The sequence below is a fragment of the Coregonus clupeaformis genome, unplaced genomic scaffold (genome assembly GCF_020615455.1).
Source record: "Coregonus clupeaformis isolate EN_2021a unplaced genomic scaffold, ASM2061545v1 scaf3162, whole genome shotgun sequence".
Lineage (NCBI taxonomy): Eukaryota > Metazoa > Chordata > Actinopteri > Salmoniformes > Salmonidae > Coregonus > Coregonus clupeaformis.
The window spans coordinates 513-26,614 of record NW_025536616.1 but is presented as its reverse complement, the minus strand read 5'-3'; the positions used below and the strand labels follow the sequence as shown (position 1 = coordinate 26,614).

Below are 26,102 nucleotides of genomic sequence, written 5' to 3'. Positions count from 1 at the left end.
CTAATGGGACTTCCTGTTTCCTACGGCAGACCTGGGAAGTAAACACCTGCCTAAAAATGATTGACATGGAGCACAAGGCTGTCTGCAAGCTCCGCCGCTCTATGCACACCACCTCTCCAGCTGGAGCTGACATGTGAGTTCCATGTACTGCCCTGCATACAGCTTGCTCCATTCATCTACACATCTGGAGCTATGCAGAAAATAACTAGGGCAGTGTTCTCTGTGTGAACATTGCACATCGTTTAGCTTTCTCTGCTGCTTTTTGTTGATTTCAGCGACCCCAAGGTCCACATCATCGTGGAGAGAGCTGTGAGGAGCATTCTGGACAAGCTGTCCAATAAGCCCTGTAGCAACCTGCTCAGCCCATCCCAGGTGGTGGTGGAGCTGGTGCCCAGGATCCTCCTGGCCCTGTGGCTTCAGCCAGAGGAAGGCCATTCAGATCACCCCATCCTCCTAAGCGGTATGGCTGTGAGTATGGTGGTGGCCGTAGGGGAGAAGCTCTCCAACACGTTGAAGGCCTCTTCTCCTCACACCCCTTTCTCCCGGGCTGCTGCTTTTGACTCTGTGAGGTCGATCCTCGGGAGAATCAGCCAGTCCTTCTCCCTGGATGACCTCAAGACCCCTTTTTTTATGAGCTCTGACTGTGCCTTTGTGGCGGACGAGGTGAAAAGCTACTTCCAGCCTACTGCAGACACCCTGCGAGTTCCCCCTGTCCTAGTGGTGGCCTTCTCCGCCACACTACCAGCTGATATCCAAGCAGGTGAGTAGCACTCATAGAAAGCACTCTGACAGATGCCTTTTGTCATGACATCCTGGTGCCTTGTAGTAGTAGAGCCAATCAGGATTTTAATTGTCACCCCCTAACACAGATGCAGACCAGGCTTCTTCCCACCTGGAGGTTGTGGAAATCCCCCATAACACAGAGGCAGACCCAGCTTCTTCCCACCCGGAGGTTGTGGACATCACCCCTAACACAGAGAAAGACCCGGCTTCTGCCCACCTGGAGGTTGAGGGATTCACCCCTAACACAGAGTTTGACCCAGCTTCTCCCCACCTAGATGTTGTTGACATCACCCGTAACAGAGAGGAAGACCCGGCTTCTTCCCACATAGTGGTTTTGGACATCACCCCTAACACAGAGGCACACCTGGCTTCTTTCCACCTGGAGGTTGCTGACAAAACCCGTAGCACAGAGGCAGACCCGGTATCTTCCCACCTGGAAGTTGAGGACATCACCCCAAACACAGAGGCAGACCCGGCTTCTTCCCACCTAGAGATTGCGGTCATCAACCCTAACAAAGAGGCACACCTGGCTTCTTCCCACCTGGAGATTGTGAACGTCACCCCTAACACAGAGGCTGAGACGGCTTCTACCCACCTGAAGTTTGTGGACATCACCCCTAACACAGAGTCAGACCCTGCTTCTTCCCACCGTATGGTTGTTGACATCACCCATAACTCAGAGGCAGACCCAGCATCTTCCCACCTGGAGGTTGTGGACATCACACCTAACACAGAGACAGACCCGGCTTCTTCCCACCTGGAGCTTGTGGACATCACCCCAAACACAGAGGCAGACCCGGCTTCTTCCCACCTAGAGATTGCGGACATCAATTCTAACAAAGAGGCACACCTGGCTTCTTCCCACCTGGAGGTTGTGAACATCACCCCTAACACAGAGGCAGACCCGGCTTCTTCCCACCTGGAGCTTGTGGACATCACCCCAAACACAGAGGCAGACCCAGCATCTTCCCACCTGGAGGTTGTGAACATCACCCCTAACACAGATGCAGACCCGGCTTCTTCCCACCTAGAGGTTGTGGACATCACCCCAAACACAGAGGCACATCCTGCTTCTTCCCACCTGGAGGTTGTGGACATCACCCCAAACACAGAGGCACATCCTGCTTCTTCCCACCTGGAGCTTGTGGACCTCACCCCTAACACAGATGCATACCCGGCTTCTTCTCACCTGGAGGTTGTGGACATCACCCCTAACAAAGAGGCACACCTTGCTTCCTCCCACCTGGAGCTTGTGGACATCACCCCTAACACAGAGGCTGAGACGGCTTCTACCCACCTGAAGTTTGTGGTCATCACCCCTAACACAGAGTCAGACCTGGCTTCTTCCCACCTGGAGCTTGTGGACATCACCCCTAACAAAGAGGCAGACCCGGCTTCTTCCCACCTGGAAGTTGAGGACATCACCCCTAACACAGAGGCACACCTGGCTTCTTCCCACCTGGAGCTTGTGGACATCACCCCAAACACAGAGGCAGACCCGGCTTCTTCCCACCTAGAGGTTGTGAACATCACCCCTAACAAAGAGGCAGACCCGGCTTCTTCCCACCTGAAGGTTGTGGACATCAACCCTAACACAGAGGCAGAGCCAGCTTCTTCCCACCTGGAGGTTGTGGACATCATCACTAACACAGAGGCAGACCCAGAATCTTCCCACCTGGAAGTTGTGGACATCACCCCTAACACAGAGGCAGACCCGGCTTCTTCCCACCTGGAGCTTGTGGACATCACCCCAAACACAGAGGCAGATCCTGCTTCTTCCCACCTGCAGTTTGTGGACAAAACCCCTAACACAGAGGCAGACCCGGCTTCTTCCCACCTGGAGTTTGTGGACATCACCCCAAACACAGAGGCACATCCTGCTTCTTCCCACCTGGAGCTTGTGGACCTCACCCCTAACACAGATGCATACCCTGCTTCTTCACTCTTGGAGATTGTGGACGTCACACCTGAAGAAAAGCCTCTCATGGTGGCCGTCTACGCCACTCTGCCATCTGACATCCAAGCAGGTGAGTAAGACTTATAGAAAGCACTCTGACAGGTGCCGTTCATCATGATAACATGTAAAGTGTTGGTCCCATGTTTCATGAGCTGAAATAAAAGATCCCATTCAACTGGCCAGTGTTTAGAACCTACGGTTTGCATTTATTTACATTCTGTCCCGCTTTTGTCCCTTTCCAGAGGATGTTGCTGTGGTCACCCTGGACGTCACCCCACACGTCACCAAGGACGTGACCCTGGATGTTCCATGCAGGGCGAGGAAAGGGCAGTCCAGCGTTTTTTTTGCAGGCTTTGGAGGGCAGTGTGCTGCTGCGCTTGCCACAAGGAAGAGGAGGAACAATATTAGTTATTCATTAGACCAGAAACCGGATTGAACCATATACCATTAAATTCTTTGCATTATAGTTGCCTTCAATTCTGATTTTCTTCTGTTTAATTCTTAATTAATTTCAGAACATTTCTCTAAACTTTGTGGAGTAGGTTGTATAAATAGGTGGGAAACATCCCAATCCCAATTTTAATGCTTTTAATAATTAACTTATTACATTTTTTTTTAGATGTATTATTTGACAAAAAAGTGGAGGGCGCGACAAAAAAACTTTAATCATCATAGAAAACTCTTGCTCACTATTAAAAATGCATTGTTTTATTTAAGCAAGGTTAAAAGATTAACGTTTCGGCCTAGTCTATGACAATATGCAAGTTGTGTTTGCCCAGTTAAAGGGGGACCCAGACTCACCCTGGTTCTTGAGGGTTGCAGACACTGAATAATTATCATTTGAAATAAATGGCACTTTTCAAGTCTTGACTAAAAATCTTTAATGAATATGAATTTAAATACAATTGACTTGAGGATCAGAGCAGGCTGGCTGACTGGCTTGCCCTGAAGGCCCTCTGCCTCTACCTCTGTGTGGTTAATCTCAGCCAAGAGGTTGTATGGGTTGTCTGTCTCTCTCTGGGTGTGAATCACTATCACTATGACCTCTCGCTCCGCCTGCCCGTTGGCCTGATTAGAAGGCTTCCCCTCTCATTCCTTGTTCACAGGAGCAGGGGTGATGGCATCCGGGGTAACCTCCTCCTCTCCTGTATCTAACCCATCTTTCTGGCTGTGAGTTCGACTGAGGTCACTCGTTCTCTCTCCCAGGGTGTTGGATAGTTTCTCCTCCTCTGTGTCTTGTGTATTTTCTACATTGTAGAATAATAGTGAAGACATCAAAACTATTAAATAACACATATGGCATCATGTAGTAACCAAAAACGTGTTACACATATCAAAATATATTTCAGATTTGAGATTCTTCAAAGTAGCCACCCTTTGCTTGATCACAGCTTTGTACATACAGAATAATACGAAATGTTCTGAGACCAGGTTGCGCTTTCACCTCCCCGGTAAGAGGGGAATAAGGCAACCTCAGAGTTACATTCAAGGATACTTTATTGACACACACGGATGAAATGGACATGGAAAGGTAGTGGAATGATAGTGGTCCTGTAATGGACAGATAACAGGGCTAATGAATATGCACAATAACTGATAGCACAAGTAGAGCAACAACGCTATTAACAAAGGAAGGGCTGTATTAATGGCATAATGCTACCTGCGGAGTATTACACAACACAGTAAAACACAGAGAGGCAACTTACAATAGGCAATGGTAGTAAATATAAAGAACAACAAGTAAGAATGATATACATGTTACAAACTCACTTTGTGCACGTACACTATCCCACGGTATATCTGTGCATTCAAATTGTCATCGATAAATGCAATTGTGTTCATTGTCTGTAGCTTATGCCTGCCCATACCATAACCCCACTGCCACCATGGAGCATTCACAACGTTGACATCAGCCAACAGCTCGCCCATACGCTGCTTTACAAGTGGTCTGAAGTCGTGAGGCCAGTTAGAAGTACTGCCAAATTCTCTAAAGCCGCCTTGGCTTATGGTTGAGAAACTAACATAAACGTATCTGTTAACAGCTCTGGTGGACATTCCTGCAGTCCGTAAGCCAATTGCACGCTGCCTCAAAACTTGAAACATCTGTGCATTGTGTTGTGTGACAAAACTGCATATTTTAGAGTGGCATTTTATTGTCCTCAGCACAAGGTGCACCTGTGTAATTATCATGATGTTTAATCAGCTTCTTGATATGCCATATTTGTCAGGTGGATGGATTATCTTGGCAAAGGAGAAATGCTCGCTTACAGGGATGTAAACAAATTTGTGCACACAATTTGAGAAAAATAAGCTTTTTGTGCGAACGAAATATTTCACGCTTTTATTTCAGCTCATGAAACATGGGACCAACACTTTACATATTGCGTTAATATTTTTGTTCAGTGTAGTTATTAGGTTGGGAGAATGGGATCCTATCTGGGCTAGCTAAAGCCAAATTCATGGTTAATAGTATGACAGAGAAAAAATAACAAAACAAATTTAAACATCACAAATCTGAGGGGGCAGGTGACCCTGTGCCCCCTTTGGTTGATTGATTCAAGATGAAAATCAGGCCAGGTTCAAGAGACTTGTGCAGACATTCCACTGACCCCATGACAGAAGTGTACCTGCTGTTCTTCCAAGCCACCGTACCAACTTTCACTTCTTTCAACTTGCTGCTTCAGAGAGAGCAGTCATCAATATTTTTGTTACATGATGAGGTGGGATTGGATTTTGCTGTTTTTTCCATTCTGTGTTTCTTGCTGATATCTGCAGGGGTCCTCTAAAACAGGTTTCACCTACTATTTTTGTAAATGTCTGTTATAGATGGTGAAATTCGTACGCAAGCTATGTTCCAAGTTTATGGTTCCAGCAGCTCTGCAGTGCCATGAGGAGCCTTGTGAAATTGCCTTTGAAGAAAAGGCAAACCATTTACCAGGTTAGTATTTGACTATTATTATGATCAAACACTGTGATATGTGATATTTAGCCTTGTACCTTATACCGATATGCTGTATTGGGTTCACAACCAGGGCTAAACTTAACAGATTACTCCACGAGGGTGACATCACACCACAGCAGGTGGATTCATTCCATGAAGCTGTGTTGTGTTTCCTGACAAGTGCTGTGGACTATGCACTTAAGAAGCTGCCACTGGAAGAGCCACTGATCAAGCACGCACAATTTGTAGATGTACGGCAGAGGGCTGAAAGTGACATCGAAGATGTCCTGTACTTTGTTGAAAGGTTATTTTTTTCTCTAATTATTGTCTATCATCTTAGCTAAAATACCCTGTGTTTTATGATGAGGTGTGTTCACTCCTACTGCACATGAGATATTCTTATGTGGCTTCTCCTCAAAGATGTGTATGAACTGCTGCTGGTTGATGACTATATACCTAAAACGTAACAACTTGTAACTCTACTTTCATAAATAGGTTTCCCCATCTCCTCCCATACCATTGGCCAGAGGAGCATGACCTTCTGGGTGAGGAGTTTCTAAATTATCAGACCATGCCAATGATATCCCTGCAGGACTAAACTGAAATGGAAAGCTTCTGGGCTGAAATGGCAACCGGAAGCATAAGGTAATTTTTTTTTCCTTTTTTGTCTTTCCTTTTGGCAGGTGTGGCTTGGCTACATCTGTTGCTTAAAATTGTTGCATGCATATATGTGTCATGCATGTTTCAAATTATGCATGTTTTTATCTGAACTTTGTTAATGGATCAACCTACAGTATACTCACAGTATTAATCAATCAAAAATCAAGGTATGTTTTTCCATTGTGTTTTGGTGCATTTTCCATAGGTGACAGGAGCCAAAGAATTCGAGAGGCTTGCTGCCGTCGCCAAGCTTGTCCTGGTGTTGCCCCCATGCAAACGCAGATGCTGAGAGGGTGTTTTCAGTTGTGGGACTGAACAAAACCAAGAGAAGAAACAGCCTAGCATTGGATGGCACCCTGTCCTCAATAATGACCATAAAGATGGCCAATCTGGAGCCCTGCTTCAAATGGGAGCCCCCCTCCGATATCATCAAGGCCTCCAAGAAGGCCACAGGCCAGTATAACCATGCCGACAGAACATAGACAAGAGGCCCATTTGAGATGAGCCAGGTCTGCGCAGAATCGATCACCGCCCAATGCATGCTGGTTAGATTTGTGTCCGACTTGATCCCGACTTTCTCTGACGTCATGCACACACGGGCAACGATAACCTCATGAGATCAAGGCGGCCGCAGTTCTGAGATGCAGGCAGTGCAATTGCTTTTCACCGACTGCAGGACCCAGGCGGACCCAGGACAAAAACTCACTATGTTAACATATGCTATTCCACATAAACATCTAAATGTTTTTCTACAACAATATTAATAGTTAGCTATACCAGTGCAATGACCTTTGGCACACTTTCACAACTCGTAGTGCTACATTCTCACTGCCAAGGACATGATCAGCGACTAATATATTCTTAGCAACACGGTTACACAGTATAACACTGTTTTATATAAATTGCACACACTTCACCTGAGCTTTTAGTGCCTCTGCAATGAGCTGAGCCCCAGTCACATCTTCCATTATTATTGTCGAGAAATCTGTTCAAAGTGCAAACGCGGTTAGCAATGCTTTCTTGGACTTGTTGTTCAGTAGCTTATAAATCGTGTTTAGATCTCTTGCAAATCATTAGTTTTTGTCTGCTTTCCAGCATGCATTACATGAGTAGCTTTTTCTTCTTCAGTGGGTTTATAGGCAGTTGGCATCCAACGTTATGGTGCATTACTGCCCCCTATTGTACAGAAGTGTGGACATGAGCCGTGCAATAGCAGTCATGAATATTTAATAAACTAGTAGCATTTTTCTTTTTTTATTGCAAGAAATACATAATAAGCCCTCATTATGTGTTTATAACTGCACTTTACTTAACACTTAACTCAATTAAGTCATTATGAGTGTATGACAGTATGAAAAAAATCAAAAATGTATGCACTCACTAACTGTAAGTCGCTCTGGATAAGAGCTTCTACTAAATGACTAAAATGTAAAATGTAAATGACTTGAGTGTATGCATTATAGATATAGGCTTCATAGAAAGTGTTACAAATGTTCTCCTGTCATCTTATAGGAGATCCATTCATGGATTTAGTTATGGCTTGAGAATGTGACTGGTCTACGGAGTTCTCCTTTATGTCTGTCTTTATATGTGACAACAACTTTTCTGTATTATGTGTATTTCCACAATCAATAATCATAAACGGTACTTCACTATGAATACTTTTGACTATGTGGTTTGAAGTACTTTACCGTTCTCTTGCACATACATGAAGACTACTATAGACAGAAATCAATGCAGTAATGTTTTATTAAATAAAGGCTCTGATTAAAATATCATATTAATAAAATCAGGCATTTGGCTAATTCTTCTTCCCAGAAGCTCCTCTGAATGGTTTGGAGATGGCTCTGGAGAGAGCGTGTAACACCCTGACTATGAGTGGGCGTTTACAGGACTGGGACTCCTGGGGAGCAGGGGCCGGTGTGGTTGTCAGGTCCTCCTTGGGAGGGGGAGTGGATGGAACCTCTGGAACCTCACACTCAGCATCTGTCATAAGAACATTTCATAATCAGAAAATGAATGTGTGTGTTTGTGTCTGTCCGTCTGCCTGCCTGCCTGTCCGTCTGCCTGCCTGCCTGCCTGCCTGTCTGTCAGTCTGTCTGCCTGCCCGTCCGTCTGCCTGTCCGTCTGTCTGCCCGTCCGTCTGCCTGTCTGTCCGTCTGCCTGTCTGTCCGTCTGCCTGCCTGTCCGTCTGCCTGTCTGTCTGTCTGTCTGTCTGTCTGTCTGTCTGTCTGTCTGCCTGCCTGTCTGCCTGTCCGTCTGCCTGCCTGCCTGCCTGCCTGTCCGTCTGCCTGTCTGTCCGTCGGTCTGCCTGTATCTGTTGTCACTGTTTTAACAAGCTTGTCATAGGGTGATACATCAATATGACATTATCGATGCTTATCACTTACCCTGTGAAATATGAGTCTCTCTGAGACGTTTGGTAGGCAGTGCATCCTGTTCAGGGTGTCTCTTCGGTTCCCCTTTTGTCTTGAACAGCTGTTGACAAAACACATCAGGACAACTGAGCCTGTGTAAAATACAGAGTGTGCATCCCAAAAGGCACCCTATTCGCTACGTAAGGCACTACTTTTGAAAGGGCCCATAGAGCGCTGGTAAAAATTAGTGCACTATATAGGGAATAGGGTGCCATTTGGGACATAGCCATTGACTCTCTCCCATGTGTATTAGGATTGCATTACAGCGTCCTCACTCAACCTCCTAAAGACAATGACAACAGTATTGTTCTAATGCTGAGAGACAATAGGGGTGTAGTGAATCTGTAGGGTAAATTTCAGCCCTGCCTTACAGATGTAATCTCAAAACACAGAGCACCCTACCTTAATCATGATCTTTGGAAACTTATGCATTTTCGGTAGGAAACGCCACTTCCTGTTCTTCTTAGTCCCTTCCCCTCTGGCAGAGGGAAGGCGGGCCATGCCGTCAGCCTTTACATCAGCCGGGCTAAGGCTCCTGGCAGGGAATTCCTCAGTAGCCTTAAGGTCAGCTACAACACCATGAGTGATGTCACTTGTGGCATTGCTGGTGTCTGAGTGAGAAGAGCACGCTAGTGTGACCGACCTGTGTACAATAACTGGGAGAAGAGGACGCAGCCATTGAATTTTACATCATAAAACGCAATGTATTGAGCATGTTACAATTAAGTCCTATGCAGATGAAAATAGGTACTTTCACTTACCATCCTCCATTGTAGACTTGGACACATAAGTCAGGCTGTCCATCACCACGTCTGTCATCAACTTGATGACCTGATCCAAAACCATTTCAGCCGATGGTGGCATAGGCCTTCCCATACACTGCCCCAGGAGTCTCCTAACAGAAGTCTGGGCAAAGTTGTAAATGAGCTCTGAGGCATCGTCCTTTGACAGCTTCCTCAGGGCTGGTTTAGGCAGCGCTGGTTGAGAGAGGCTTCTGTGGCCAACCATGGATTGAAGCTGGCGGTTTATGGTTATCTCCTGAATGAGACCATGGACCTTTGTGATCAGGTTGCCAGATGCACCTTGAAGGGCTTCAACTGACAGGAGCCTATCCAGATGTTCTTCTGCTGAAGTCATCTCTGGGTCGTCCGTCTTCAATGTGTCCATTATAGTTTTCACTATGATATTGGTGTCAGATATGTTTATTTCTTGTTGGCTCACAAGCGTTGACCGTGAACCTGTCTCGTCCATTGCGATAGAGGTATGGGATTCTGTCCTTGTGATCTCATCGGCAGCGCTCATGTCAGGCAACTGGTCAAGGCTCTCCAGTACAGAGTCTAACATGTTAGTGGCTATCAGACACTCCTCACTTGCAATCTGCCCAACAGATGAACTCTCAGAGTTGGCCACTCTACACTTGATCACATTTAGGATCAAGCTGAGCGTCTTCTTTGCAGTTTTGCTAAAGCCTTCTTGGCTGACTGCCACTGTTACGTCTTTTAGAGCCACAAGAGGTTTGCAACTTTCACTCAATCCACTGCCGTGGAGAGGAGAGGCTCTCTTCAAACTGTTGTTGCTCACAACTGACATACTCCTGGTGGGCAGAGTGACATCCTCACTGCATGTGTCAATTACATGGTGGTCTGTTGAAGAGCCACTCGAAGACAGAAGGGTTTTAGACCTTTTAGCCAAACAGACTTTTGACAAAGGCTTCTCACTTCTCACAGACGGAGGGCGGCTCCTGTCCTCAACAAGAGCAGCGGACTTAGAATGTCTGAGTGTCTCCACAGGGGCGGAGTCCAGCACATATTTGGCTGTGGTGACTGACACTGGTGGAAAAGAGAAAAAGATGTTCAGTCTATCCTTTACTCTGTGGTACATGGTTTGAGCAGCATCCAATAAGTTGTCAAAGACAACTCTGGGTTTGAGCTGGGACTCCAGCTTTTTCTCTCCTAGTGGGAAGGAGTCTGCGTCGTCCACAGTGTACTGGGATACACTTTCAAGGTCTTGCATGATAATATTTACTATATCTTCGGCTGTAGAAACCGCATGGTGTGAGAAGGTGGTGCTAGGCATGCTCTGTAGCAAAGAATGGCTGGCTTTGCTAGCAGCTCTGAGAATGGTCTCACTCACAATGTGTTTGGCCTTAGCTCGGAACTCAGCACTGTGAAAGCTCTGGATGGAAATGTTAGAGGTTCTGCTGGCTGCACTAAGAGATCGCGTGAGTGTGGCAATCTCGGCTGACGTCACATCACTCGAAATGGAGAGGTCCTCCAATTTCGAAATTATCGAGTCCAACTTCTGGTTGAAGTCGAAGGATGAATTTGACGTGCTCTCCCCAACGGAAGCGGAGCAGTCTTCCTTTGAAGTGTCCACCCTCAGCACCGAGATCACCTGTTTGATTACCCCTTTAGTGCAGGTGTCGAGGGTGAGCTGGTAGGCTGAGGCTGGGGACTTAGAAGGGGTCTTACTGTCTGTCTTCTGTACAGGAGACACTGCCAAGTGGCTCAGGAGATTCCTGCACAGTGGCCTCAGTTACAAGTAGTCCAGTTGCAGAAAGCTCGATTTGCACAGGAGTATTTTTTTCCCTCAGTGAGATGGTGGGAGGTGAACAGCTTCCTTAGTTTGTCCAGGGTTTTGGTATAAATCTTCTGGGAACCTGAACTCACTTCCACCCAGAACATTTTGCGACCTGATTTCGTACGCATGGAGGCCTTATTGACCTCAGATACCTCATGCAGGTCGGAAATAATTCCACCAAAGAGATCAGAGGATGCCTCCTCAATATTCTCTGAGGAAACATGGACAGATAGGATTTCCGACAGTTTCCCACAAGTGTCGGTTTTATCCAGCGCAGCAGTATATGTCACAGCTGCATCCTGAATGACCTGAGTGATGCATTGCTCAGCTTTGACAATATACTCCTCCACTGGTTGACCATGGAGGATGTCAACTTTATCAGCAGGGAGCTCCTTCTGAATACTCACATTCTCCTCTGATGGGCATGGGTTGTTGAAGATAATGCTCTCAGTGACCATCTTAGAGGAGGCGAGAGATGAGTCGAGAAGCAGAGATCTGTATATTGTCGAGGTGGACATCTCTGGGTGCTTTATCACAGCAGCCTCCTCCAAAATGGCCGACGGGCCCTGGAGGATGTCAGAGATATCCATGTCCTCAATGGTCTCTACCAGAGACGATAGTAGGTCTCTGGCTGCCAGGTTGGTAGGTCTCTGGTTCTCGAGCTCTGTTTTGATTGCTTGACAGGCAGTTGCCAGAGCAACAACAGAGCGAGAACACAACTGCTTCAAGGTGGAGTCAGAAAAAGATGATGACAGATCTGTCATGGACATGGTGGAGAGTTGACTCTCAGAGACAAACGGGCTGAGTTTGACAGACACCTGTCTGACCAAGTCCCCAGCAAGAGCTCTCATATCTATTGCTCCACTAGCTGAGTTGTGGGAGCAGGCACTCTGTGGCCTTGACGGGTTCCTGTTATCCAAAAATCCTGTTATCCAAAAAAACTCAAGTACAAGATCCACAACATCGGATGACACTTCTGTCACTCTGTTGTCGGACAGAAATGTACTTGGATGAATGGTGGCTGCATTCATAGTCCAGTCGCAAATGGAGTTGTTGGACTGACTCTGGACTAGTGGATCTAGACAGGTTTCACTTGGACCTTGGCCAAAGAGCTCTGCCATTTTGAGCAGAACTGATCTTAAGACCTTTGACTTGGAAATGTTCAGCAGTGGGTCGTTGTTGGACAGTCTGGTGGATGGTCTGCTAGCCGATCTGTGAACCACTAGGCTTTGTATTTCTGCCGAAATGGCAGTTAGAAAATAGGTCAAGGGACTGGTCGCTCTCCCCTCATTTCCTCCGTTGGTTTTAGACTTGATGATGCTATCTATGATGATCACTATGACCTGTCCAGCCAGAGGACCCAAGATGGCCTCAAGCTCCCTCTCTAACTCAAGGGGAGACTTGTGGCCGAGCGCAATATGCTCTATGGCATGGGAATACATCTTAGAAGTCGCCATGCTTAGCATCTCTTGGGCAAACTGTTGACTTGCTGAGATACTTCCAGTCAGCAGAACTAGAGTTCCCTGACTGACACTTCGCATTAGCTCAGCCAATCTGGAGTTGAGAAGGTTTATAACCAACTCGACAATACCCATCATAAACTTGCCATCCGTTGACATTTTGCTAGGTCTGTATTTCTCCTGTCTACTCCGTTTGGGCGGCGGTACGATGTCACCCTGCGACTGGCCGCTCTGGACCATGTCGAAGACAGAGTCCTCAGAGATGCCAAACACAGATCTCAGTGGTGCTGAGTGTGGTCTGTGTCTCATCTCTCTATCGCCACCCTCAGGTGAGGAGACATATCGCTCTTCGTCCTCACTCAGCAAAGAGGTCATGCACCTGCAGAATGCACAACATAAATGAATAGTACATGGTAACAAAATAAAAAAATATGATCCAAGAATTTGGGACACAAACTCAACCTTGTTATTGTTATTCAAAGGAAGCATTGTGAACCATCTCAAACCACACTCAGTCCAAACATTAACATTTAGAGTAAACGTTTTAGAGTGGTTGTGTAGTATCTAAGTAGTATTTCTCACTAAGTGGATCTGGAATGGATATTTGTACCTATAACAGGAAATACCTGCAAAAAGAGGAGGGGATAGAGCTAGGTATCTGTGAGAGGAGGGGATAGGGCTAGGTACCTGTGAGAGGAGGGGATAGGGCTAGGTACCTGTGAGAGGAGGGGATAGGGCTAGGTACCTGTGAGAGGAGGGGATAGGGCTAGGTACCTGTGAGAGGCGGGGATAGGGCTAGGTACCTGTGAGAGGCGTGGATAGGGGTAGGTACCTGTGAGAGGAGGGGATAGGGCTAGGTACCTGTGAAAGGAGGGGATAGGGCTAGGTACCTGTGAAAGGAGGGGATAGGGGTAGGTACCTGTGAGAGGAGGGGATAGGGCTAGGTACCTTTGAGAGGAGGATAGGGCTAGGTACCTGTGAGAGGAGTTGATAGGGCTAGGTACTTTTGAGAGGAGGGGATAGGGCTAGGTACCTGTGAGAGGCGTGGATAGGGCTAGGTACCTGTGAGAGGCGTGGATAGGGCTAGGTACCTGTGAGAGGGGGGATAGGGCTAGGTACCTGTTAGAGGCGTGGATAGGGCTAGGTACCTGTGAGAGGAGGGGATAGGGCTAGGTACCTGTGAGAGGAGGGGATAGGGCTAGGTACCTGTGAGAGGAGGGGATAGTGCTAGGTACCTGTGAGAGGCGGGGATAGGGCTAGGTACCTGTGAGAGGCGTGGATAGGGCTAGGTACCTGTGAGAGGAGGGGATAGGGCTAGGTACCTGTGAGAGGTGTGGATAGGGCTAGGTACCTGTGAGAGGAGGGGGATAGGGGCTAGGTACCTGTGAGAGGAGGGGATAGGGCTAGGTACCTGTGAGAGGAGGGGATAGGGCTAGGTACCTTTGAGAGGCGTGGATAGGGGTAGGTACCTGTGAGAGGAGGGGATAGGGGTAGGTACCTGTGAGAGGAGAGGATAGGGCTAGGTACCTTTGAGAGGAGGGGATAGGGCTAGGTACCTGTGCGAGGAGGGGATAGGGCTAGGTACCTTTGAGAGGAGGGGATAGGGCTAGGTACCTGTGAGAGGCGTGGATAGGGCTAGGTACCTGTGAGAGAGCATGGATAGGGCTAGGTACCTGTGAGAGGCGGGGATAAGGCTAGGTACCTGTGAGAGGAGTGGATAGGGCTAGGTACCTGTGAGAGGCATGGATAGGGCTAGGTACCTGTGAGAGGAGGGGATAGGGCTAGGTACCTGTGAGAGGAGGGGAAAGGCGTGGGAGTGCGTGTGCTGCAGGCGGTTCTGGCGCTGGTGCACCTGCTGGGTCCTCCACTACAGCTGAATCTGACGCTGCGGCCAAGAGAGGTCACCTCTCCTGCCTCATTACTTCCTGATCCAGAAGAGCTTGGCGAATCAGAGAGCTCTATCTGCATGGTGAGGTCAAGGGCGGGAACAACCACAGTGGATGTAGACTCCATCACCCATGCTACAATATCCATGCACTTGGCACTAAACTCATGTCTGCTCATCTGCAATGTTAAAAGACCATACAGAGTTAGTTTGTTAAAGGGGCTGCACTGATATAAAACTTAGAACCATTTACTCAAGCTAGTCAATTAAAGCAGTGGTTCAGGATTAAAGGTCCTGCAGGATTTCCACAAATGAATGTTTGGTCCATTTTACCAACATTAACTACTTTAGAGGTGACTATAACTCACCCCGGCACGCATATTCTCACTCAGCAGATTCCAATGGCTGAAAAGTAAATAAATGCAAGTACACAATGAACTACATGACATTACCTCTATTATCTTAGACTACGTTATGGATGGACATTACCTCTATTATTTTAGATTACGTTATGGATGACTTACCTCTATTATTTTAGATTACTTATATATATTATTATTATTTTAGATTACGTTATGGATGGACATTACCTCTATTATTTTAGATTACGTTATGGATGGACATTACCTCTATTATTTTAGATTACGTTATGGATGGACATTACCTCTATTATTTTAGATTACGTTATGGATGGACATTACCTCTATTATCTTAGACTACGTTATGGATGGACCTCTATGGAACTAGGCCACACCCAGACATCCCTGATTGGTTATTTGGTCCGTTGAGTCCTTTGTATTGGCCCGAGACTATGGCAGACTCTCAATCTCCTCGCCTCCTTCTCAAAACCCATTGGGTGAGAAGGTCAGAAGGGCGGGACCTCTGGCTTTCTCATCCAATGGGTTTTGAGAAGAGAGGACACGAGGAGTATGCAATTGAGATAGGGAACATATCTAGGGGATGCATGGGGAAGCCAAAGAGCAACTTACTCGTCCTTCATGTCCTGCACAAAGGTGTGTAGTAGGTCTGGGTAGCTTCTCTTTCCCCTGCTGAGGGTGAGGCTGGTCTGGGAAGTTTCATCCTTGTGGGTCACGGTAGTGAATGTCACCACTGCAGCCTGATGGCGACAACAGAAAGCAGAGTTAGGCTGGAATTCAATTATGCGTCATTAAAACACAAAATATCTCAATGAAATGTCATACATGTAATAGAAAAATACATCAAATACATCAACTTGTCCGAGAGAGATTTACATGGTTACAAAAACGTCACGCCAGGGTAAGCCTACACGAAATACAGCCCTTATTTTATGTGTTTCTAAAATCGCCTATGGGAAAAATTAATGGTGGAAAAACGATTGGAACCATTTCCCTGTTTGACCGCTAGGTTTTATGGGTATTATCACACCTCCACTGTGGGACTCTATAGAGGGGTTGGTTGTTAAGCAACAAAACTGGCATGCAACTATTGGGCAAAATAGACAGGGTTTGACTTAGACAACATGTAAACTATATTTAGTCTCTAAATGTTTAATGCAAACATAAATACATTTGAACAATGAACTCGTCTCAAATACATTGTTACAGTTGTTGTTGGTTAGCTAGGTAGCGAATTTTCGTCATTGCATAGACATGATATCAGTCAAAACACCTCAAAACAAGACTTGGTATCAATAACACCATACAACGAGCTGAAACATGCCACAGAGCTACGATTCCCCACATGGCAGCTTGTTGTTAGCTGAGGTTCAGAATCATAACAAGATACACGACTTCCGGCCATCGATGCGCGAGCATCATTTTCGTGACATCAGCCAACCCTTCTATGGCTCCTGGTCAAAAGTAGTGCACTAGCCTACATAGGGAATAGGGTGCCATTTTGGACGAATTTATGAAGGTCCTGTCATAACCTTTGACCCCCATTTGACCCTACTGTACCTTTAGCCAACTCTCATGACTCCCCGGCCATAGACTTTCTAGTTTGATATTACAGCATGAATAGCACACTATTTCATTTGTTAAACAATATTTAATCCACAGTAATTAATATAATTGAAGATTTAAAAATAAATAACATGCCTACCTTGAACTCTTTATTCTCCATCTCCTTGCAAAATCAGCACATTTCCTTGCCAAAATGAACGCGCATCCAGAGCGAAAACAAACGCAATCCTCCAGCACCAGGGAGGATTAGACTGAACTGCTCCAGCGGTTTCTGATCAGTTTCAACGTTTATCAGTGATGACGTAACAATGACCTGTACAGATTTGACGCACTTTCGATCTCGTGCTGATGCAACTCTCTGTGTTGTTGAAAGCTCATGTATGGAAATCCTGCGAGTTGTAAACAAATGTAGGCTATTGTTGCCCTTAAAACTGTAATGTTGAGGACGCCATGAAAAATAAAATACATAACCCACACCGTTAGGCCAAGGTACATGCAATATTATAATAATATATATCTCACTGGTCATTCCCAAAGCCAACACCTCCTTTGGCCGCCATTCCTTCCAGTTCTCTGCTGCCAATGACTGGAACGAATTGCAAAAATCTCTGAAGCTGGAGACTCTTATCTCCCTCACTAACTTTAAGCATCAGTTGTCAGAGCACCTTACCGATCAATGCACCTGTACACAGCCCATCTGAAATTAGCCCACCCAACTACCTCATCCCTATATTGTTATTTATTTTGCTCTTTTGCACCCCAGTATCTCTATTTGCACATAATCTCTTGCACATCTAGCATTCCAGTGTTAATACTATTGTAATTATTTTGCACTATAGCCTATTTATTGCCTTACCTCCATAACTTGCTACATTTGCACACACTGTATATCTATTTTTTGTTGTATTTTTGACTTTATGTTTTTTACCCCATATGTAACTCTGTGTTGTTTTTATTGCACTGCTTTGCTTTATCTTGGCCAGGTCGCAGTTGTAAATGAGAACCTGTTCTCAGCTGGCTTACCTGGTTAAATAAAGGTGAAATAAAATAAATAAAAATAAATAAATAAAAAATATTCATCACTTTGCCAATAGACTTCTTGTTCCTTGTTGTATGTAGCCTTTCTTTTGGGATTAGCACCACTGTCACCTAGAAATTGATACTGCGGTTGTCACATAAAACAGATAACCCATAGTTCATTATTAAATAACATAACTCATTTCTTTATTTTATTACTCATAAAATATACAGCAATCTTCAGATACTGAAAGAATTCATGGGAGTTTCGAATTCAGTCACTATTTCATATGTACATGCTAGTTTCATCCTTTTAAAGAAAAAAAAGGACACGAAAAAATCTGTGAACCTCCTGTTCCTGATTTGACGAACATAGCATATGTATTGTACATATTTCCAGTTAAAATGATTTTCAAAAAGAGACAAAAACGGGGGTTTGAACAAGCAATCACATAAAAGGATTGAGTGGTTTCATTTTTTTGAAGAAGTTAAAGCAAGCAAAACCTGTCAAAATACATTGATTATAAGACCAAGACAAATAATATATATATTTTTTTTTCAACAGAAGAAAATCTAAATGCTGCTGTCCTACCATTGGTTTACAGTGTTTCTCCTCTCCAAGGGAGGCATGTTTTCTGCCTTCGGAATAGTATCAGTGCTTTTCACAAACGTTGTAGTACTTAGTGTGCATCATTGTTTTCGCTCATACAGCTGCCCCTACTCTCCTAACCTCCCCTCAGTAACTAAAGAAGGCACAAAATGATGACATAAATATCACAAGAAAGTAAATTATTCATTCATGTATTCTTTCTAAAATATTTTCTAGAGGGCAAAGGACAGGTAGGTTTAATAACACAAATGTAAATAGTCCTGTCATACAAATGCAAAACTTTACGTCTTAAATGGCACCCTATTCTTTATAGAGTACACTACTTTTGACCAGATCCCTATGGGCCCTGGTCTTAAGTAGTGTACTATAAAGGAATAGGGTGCCATTGGGGATGGAAATTCTTTGAAATTACTCTACGATTTTTTGGTTCCCACAGAGGGTCAGGAGCTTAAGACATGAATGATTTTATTTAAATGTTTGTTCATAAAAATAAATGATTTCCCCTCCTCCCACATGGATTACAGCCAAGAGGCTAGGTGCGTTCTGTCTGTCTTAGTGTGCGGATAAACATGACCATCACTCTCATAAAACTTAAATGAAACATCACTCCTTATGTTTTTTCTCAGCCCAAAACGCTCAATCCCATTTCTACTGTCAAAACAGGTTTTGAAAAGGCTTCTTCCACATCTTTTGGTCCATGTCTGTTTTCACTCAGTGAAGTGCTACTATCCCCTTGGACTACAGGTTATTGCCGTCATAAGGTGTCCGTCTGTCTGTTGGCTGGACAGTTTCTACCGTTTAGGACCTTTGTGGGTAAAGGTAAAGGTGGGGTATAGCAGCAGCAGTTCCTCTGAAGTCCAGTATCTGCTGGAAGGACACCTGGTGGTACGAGAGGATGAGTGTGGCCAGCCAGCCTGTTGTGCCTCCCCTCTCCCTCCCTCCCTCCCTCCATTTCTCTCTCTCCAACTGCGGGACTCTTAAGGCTCCTGTGCGGACTGTCTCGGCTCGTGCCCTCCCAAAGCTGGCTGTGGTGATTTAAGACACGGTGTGTATGTGTGGATTTGTTTGTGGCCTCTGCCCCACTTCACTGTCCATCCGCCTGCCCTTGGCTCCCGCTCCTGGGCAGCGACCACCACCCCCCTCAGTATGTCTCTGAGTCTGAGTCGTTGAGTTCCTCATCCTTGTAGAAGCCTCCATCGTGGTCGCGGTGGCCGATGTTGTTGAAGCTGCAGTAGGAGCTGTGCTCGCTGCGCAGCACGGGCAGGCTGTCGAAGGTCACACTCTTGGAGGGGCTGGTGGTGTAGTGGTTAATGGCACTGAAGGACAGGCTGGGCGCCGGGGTTGCAGGGGGACACGGGCATCATGGTGGCCAGGATCAGCGCCAGGCAGTCCGCCACGTCTTTGTTGGGGGCGCAGGCCAAGGCAGGCGTGTAACCTGAGGGGTTCAAACAGAACAGCAGAGGGTCACTTCAGGAGCATCACCGTTTACTACAACACTTTTGGTGAAAAACATGAAATAACACCAGGCTAGGAGATACAAAGTTAAGACAACAACCAAGCAGTGGACTAGAGAGAAACATTTGTGGACACATTGAGAAGAGAAGTACAGAAGAAAACGGTGTTAGCGTTATGGATCTTACCATTCTCATCGACTGCGAGCACGCTAGCACCCTTCACTAGTAGCTCCTGAACCACCACTGTCAGACCATTTCTGTCTGCAACGTGTAACGGCCTGAGGAGAAAGTACCGTTAGATTAGCCAGCAGCAAATGAAGATACCTCCCAAATGCCAGACTATTCACTATATAGTGCACTTCTTCCAATTATAATAATAATAATAATATGCCATTTAGCAGACGCTTTTATCCAAAGCGACTTACAGTCATGCGTGCATACATTTTTTTGTGTATGGGTGGTCCCGGGGATCGAACCCACTACCTTGGCGTTACAAGCGCCGTGCTCTACCAGCTGAGCTACAGAGGACCAATTCTTCTGGCCCAATTAATACAGCTGAACCATACGTACGTCTGTAAGGCTGCGTTAGTCGAGTTGATGAGGTTCCTGTCTGTAATCTTCTCCAATATCAACAAAGCACTGGTTTCATGCCCCTTTAAAAACCAGAGTCAAACATGTCAGACCAAAATTTTAACCAGAGAGAGCCAACTGTTCAGATGAACGTCATCTTCATGTGGGGATGCTCACCTTACTGCAGGCCAGATGAAGAGCAGTGTTCTTGACTGCATCCTGCAGGGTGAGCTCTGCTTTGGCACTGCTCACCAACAGCTCTGACACAGACAGAGAAACATAAAGAAACTCAATTAGGAAATGAAGCGACTTATTAAAATGTAAAACAGACATGTTGAACTTAAGCCGGCTGGGCGAGGCAAAGCGGAGGAGAGGGGGGCTGCGTACCGACAGCGTTGGTTTGTCCGTTCTCAGCAGCCATCATGAGGGAGGTCTTCCCGGAGGCATCGGGGGAGTTGACCTGGGCGTTGTGGCCTAGCAGCAGCTGAAGACACTCCACGTGGTCCGTGAAAGCCGCCGCATGCAGGGGGGTCCTGGAGAGAGAGGAAACTTATTTCACCGACATCATGTAGGACTGTTATAAACAAGTTTGTTCAATTAACCCTGTTTATACCATAGAAATATAAAATCACTAATAGATGTATTAAAAGTAATCTACAATCCCTCATCCAACCCCAGAGGTCATTTTATTCCCAAGACAACATTATTCTCCAGAAGAAAAGGACTTTGTCATGTGCTGTAGTTACCGGTTCTTGGTGTCAGTGGCGTTGACAATGGCCGGCCCCAGAGTGTCAATCAGCATCTCTGCAGCCCCCTCGTTGTCATTGATCACAGCTCAGTGGAGGGGGCTGAACGAGTTGCCCTCGGTCTTGTGGAAAACCTCCTGTTCCAGCAGCACCTCTACACACGTGTCATGGCCTAGTGGAAGATTGATTCATACAGGAAAAAGATGACGTCGCTGCAGACCACAACAATACTCTCAGAGAAAGCTACACATCTGACAATGGTGAAGTCACAAAAGATGTTTTAGCTACAACATATGCTATGTCAATCCCTGACAAAGTCCTGTTTCAGTGTAAGGTCCTCCACTGAGAGTCATAACCCCTAATTCTGTTGTAGCCTTGTTCATTCCCCCACATGGCTCCGTCCACACCAATCGAATGCTTTTCAAGCCACAAGAGGGAGTGAATGAGTGTACACTTCATGGAGGAGAGAACAGAGCTACAGTCCAGTTAGTCAGTACGTACCGTTGTATGGCCTGCCTAATTCAGGGACATGTTTACGGTGCTGAAGAGAGAAAAATCAGAAAAGATCTAGTGTTCTGTTAGTCCAGTACGTACCGTTGTAGCAGGCCCAGTGTAGTGGCGTGTAGCCCTGGTTGTCTGTGATGACGGGGAGGGTCTCCACTGACTGGGCGGCGTGTAGGAGCCCCCAGCACCCCGATGTGTCCGGATGCCGCTGCCAGGTGGACAGGGGTCCGCCCCTTACAGTCCCGAACCAGGAAGCTGGCGCTGTGCTGCAGCAGGGCCTCCACACACTCCTCATGACCCGTCACCGCCTGGGAGGAAGGGCGGGGAGACAAGAATGGATTTGAAATAACTAATAATCAATGATATAATAATGAATCATCAATTATTACAAATGATGTCTGGAGACAGGTCCCCCTACAGGTCTGTGAATGCAGGGCGTCTAGTCCCCTGTGGTTCTGACTCACCAGCTCCAGACAGAGTCGGTGTCCGTACGCAGACGCGTAATGGACTGCGTTGTAGCCCTGATTGTCCCTGATCCCTGGGTTAGCGTCGTTTCGCAGCAAATATTCCAGACACCTAGAGGTCAGAGGTCAAGAGTTCACTAATCATTATACCAACATCAAGACAGACAGATAAGCAAGCAGAGACACTTTCCCAAAGGAGACGTGGCCAAGCTTTCACACTGCATATTTAACACTAGTATGTATTCAAACACGGCCAACAACATACTCAGTGAAATGTGAAAGGTCATGGCACCACAACATACTCTCCAGACTACAGTGAAATGTGAAAGGTCATGGCACCACAACATACTCTCCAGACTACAGTGAAATGTGAAAGGTCATGGCACCACAACATACTCTCCAGACTACAGTGAAATGTGAAAGGTCATGGCACCACAACATACTCTCCAGACTACAGTGAAATGTGAAAGGTCATGGCACCACAACATACTCTCCAGACTACAGTGAAATGTGAAAGGTCATGGCACCACAACATACTCTCCAGACTACAGTGAAATGTGAAAGGTCATGGCACCACAACATACTCTCGAGACTACAGTGAAATGTGAAAGGTCATGGCACCACAACATACTCTCCAGACTACAGTGAAATGTGAAAGGTCATGGCACCACAACATACTCTCCAGACTACAGTGAAATGTGAAAGGTCATGGCACCACAACATACTCTCCAGACTACAGTGAAATGTGAAAGGTCATGGCACCACAACATACTCTCCAGACTACAGTGAAATGTGAAAGGTCATGGCACCACAACATACTCTCCAGACTACAGTGAAATGTGAAAGGTCATGGCACCACAACATACTCTCCAGACTACAGTGAAATGTGAAAGGTCATGGCACCACAACATACTCTCCAGACTACAGTGAAATGTGAAAGGTCATGGCACCACAACACACACAACAGTAAGAGAGGTGTGAGACGTACTTTCCGTCTGTGTCGGAGGCAGCAGCGTAGTGGAGCGGGGTGCAACCCCTTTTATCCAGATCGTTCACACTGGCCCCAGACCCCCACCAAGGCAAACAGACACTGGTAGTTACAATTGGCTGCCGCATAATGCAGAGGACTCCTAGAAGAACGCACAGAAACCATTCAACATCAACAACAGAAACAGCTTATTGGAGCTGTAAAACATTTACATTTTACATTTACGTCATTTAGCAGACACTCTTATCCAGTGCGACTTACAGGAGCAATTAGGGTTAAGTGCCTTGCTGCAGTGCACATAGACACATTTTTCACCTAGTCAGCTAGGGGATTTGAACCAGCAACCTTTCGGTTACTGACCCAACGCTCTTAACCGCTAGGCTACCTGCCGCCCAATATTTCCCATAATAATTCCTATATGCCCCTATACTATATTCCCCATTATCATAAAGATCACATATGAAAGTTATTTGATGCCACAGACAGACCTTCCGAAGCTGTCCTTTCTGTTGAAGTCTGCCCCTGTTTTGAGCAGCAGATTCAGACAGTCCAGGTTCCTGGTAACAAGATATCAAGTTCAGAAAGGCCCTCGTACATCTGAGCTATCAGGTGGATGGTAACAAGATATCAAGTTCAGAAAGGCCCTCGTACATCTGAGCTATCAGGTGGATGGTAACAAGATATCAAGTTCAGAAAGGCCCTTTCACATCTGAGCTATCAGGTGGATGGTAACAATGAGAACCTTAGGAAAAGAGAAACCCGTACACTGCTCTTGCTAGTATCACTGTTTTTATAATGCTAATAAAAGCAATAATAAAAAGTGATACTAGCAAGAGCAGTTTGCAGGTTTCTCTTCTCTTTCAAGAAGATATAAAGACAATTTAGACCAGAGCGCAAGTCAATACCACCATGGCATGGAACCACATTATACAGAAATGATACCGCACTAATGATCTATACGATTTTTAATACTGCTAAACAATGTGAAATGTAAGAGTGTGAATATGTGTTTGTTCTTTCTGGTGGCTTTCCAGTTCATGAACTAAATATTCCTTGGTGTAAAGCCTGGACCAGTCCACTCACCCAACAGCTGCTGCATGTAAACAGGTCCTTCCAAAGTCGTCAGGGGTGTCTATATCAAAGCCTGATGAGAGGAGCTTCCGACAGCAGTCAGAGAACCCACTGAGAGCAGACAGGTGGAGGGGGAACATCCCATGGACGCCTCGCCTGCAACACATTTTTTACATTTGAGACTTTAAGCAGACACTCTTATCCAGAGCGACTTACAGTTGATTCAGCTAAGATTGGAAACAGCACCACATCACAGTCCTCATTAAACCCCACAGCAGATCAACACATCAGCATGCTGCAATGCCCTGTCTATCAACCCCCCACACACCACAATGTGTTGAGCATAGTCTCCAAGCGGGAATTCGGTCAATGACAGAATTGCAGATGCATGTTGCATTTTTGCTGGAAACTGTGTGTGTTCTCACTTGGCTGTGTCAGCTGCGTTCGTGATGAGTGTATTGATGAGTAACTCATGGCCGTAGCGAGCAGAGATGTGCAGAGGTGTGTTTCCATTCTTATCTTCACAGTCGATCTCAGCACCTACAGAACACACACACACACAACACACAGACACACACACAGACACACACACAGACACACACACACCACACACACCACACACACACACACAACACACACACAGACACACACACACACGTCAACCACTTGACCCTAGAGGCCTCATGAAGCTTCATGTTCAACCACATTGCAAGTAACATTGCTCTGTGCCAGTGAATCATGGTTTGAAGACAAAAGACAATGCTGAAGAGCCTACTGGTTCATATATATTCAGTTGAGAGCATTCACAGCGACTCACCATTCTGGATGATGGCTTGAGATCTGGAGAAGCGTCCGTGGATGGCCGTCATGTGGAGGGGGGTCTTTCCATCTTTACTCTGCAGATAGAAAGACAAAGATGGTTCACACGGCAGTCTGTGCTGCTGACCACAGGCAAAATCAAACACGTATTGGAGGAGCGCTTGATTGCATTTAGTTTGCATTGTTAGGCCTATTCCATTGGTATTTGAATGTAGACCAGGGCCAAATACTAAGCCATGTGCTGCGTCAGTGTGTGCGTCCAATGGCACCCTATTTATAAGTACACTACTTTTTGAACCAAAGTAGTGTACTTATAAAGGGAAAGGTGCCATTTGGGACCTGGGCAGTGTCATCACGGCTCCTTGCTCTATGGGCCCCTGGTCAAAAGTAGTACTACATAGGGAATAGGGTGTTATTTAGTTCAGACACAGTGTTGGTCATCCGTCTCCTCACCTTGATGTTGACGAGGGCCCCGTTGCCCACCAGCAGCTCCAGGCAGAGCGCCCCATGGCGCGAGCCGGCCGTGAAGTGGAGTGGGGGCGAAACCCTTCTCGTACACCTGGTTCACGTTGGCGCCGCACTCGATCAGCTCATTCACCACCACATCCTGCCCGTTGTAGCATGCCACGTGGAGGGGGTGTTACCGTACCCATTGGGCTAATTTATCTGGAGGGGAGCAAGGGAGGGAAAAGAGTGGAGAGAGAGAGAGGGGGAGAGAACAAAACAATACATTCCTGATCAGGTCACTTGGTTCTGAAAACCCCCTGGTCCAACCTCTCTCTTCATTACTTGGTTATGAAAACCCCCTGGTCCAACCTCTCTCTTCATTACTTGGTTATGAAAACCCCCTGGTCCAACCTCTCTCTCTTCATTACTTGGTTATGAAAACCCCCTGGTCCAACCTCTCTCTCTTCATTACTTGGTTATGAAAACCCCCTGGTCCAACCTCTCTCTCTTCATTACTTGGTTATGAAAACCCCTGGTCCAACCTCTCTCTCTTCATTACTTGGTTATGAAAACCCCCTGGTCCAACCTCTCTCTCTTCATTACTTGGTTATGAAAACCCCTGGTCCAGCCTCTCTCTCTTCATTACTTGGTTATGAAAACCCCCTGGTCCAACCTCTCTCTCTTCATTACTTGGTTCTGAAAACCCCCTGGTCCAACCTCTCTCTCTTCATTACTTGGTTATGAAAACCCCCTGGTCCAACCTCTCTCTCTTCATTACTTGGTTCT

General features: G+C 46.2%; 1 protein-coding gene and 1 pseudogene across 2 annotated transcripts; both read right to left on the bottom strand.

Moving 5' to 3' along the window:
• Window positions 1–8,072: 8,072 nt before the first annotated feature.
• LOC123489676 lies at window positions 8,073–10,512 on the bottom strand. 2 transcript variants are annotated; one of them, XM_045220115.1, is made up of 4 exons: window positions 9,520–10,512; window positions 9,161–9,414; window positions 8,732–8,819; window positions 8,073–8,327 (listed from the first exon to the last, which is right to left on the bottom strand). In XM_045220115.1, the coding sequence occupies exons 1-4, from the start codon at window positions 10,346–10,348 to the stop codon at window positions 8,143–8,145; spliced, it is 1,356 nt and encodes a 451-aa protein (XP_045076050.1). In that variant the 5' UTR covers window positions 10,349–10,512; the 3' UTR covers window positions 8,073–8,142. The 2 variants fall into 2 exon arrangements, with proteins under 2 accessions (XP_045076050.1, XP_045076051.1); XM_045220116.1 differs by having other exon boundaries at window positions 9,161–9,369.
• An 8,858-nt stretch (window positions 10,513–19,370) lies between these two features.
• On the bottom strand, window positions 19,371–25,381 carry LOC123481281 (annotated as a pseudogene).
• Between the last annotated feature and the right edge of the window lie 721 nt (window positions 25,382–26,102).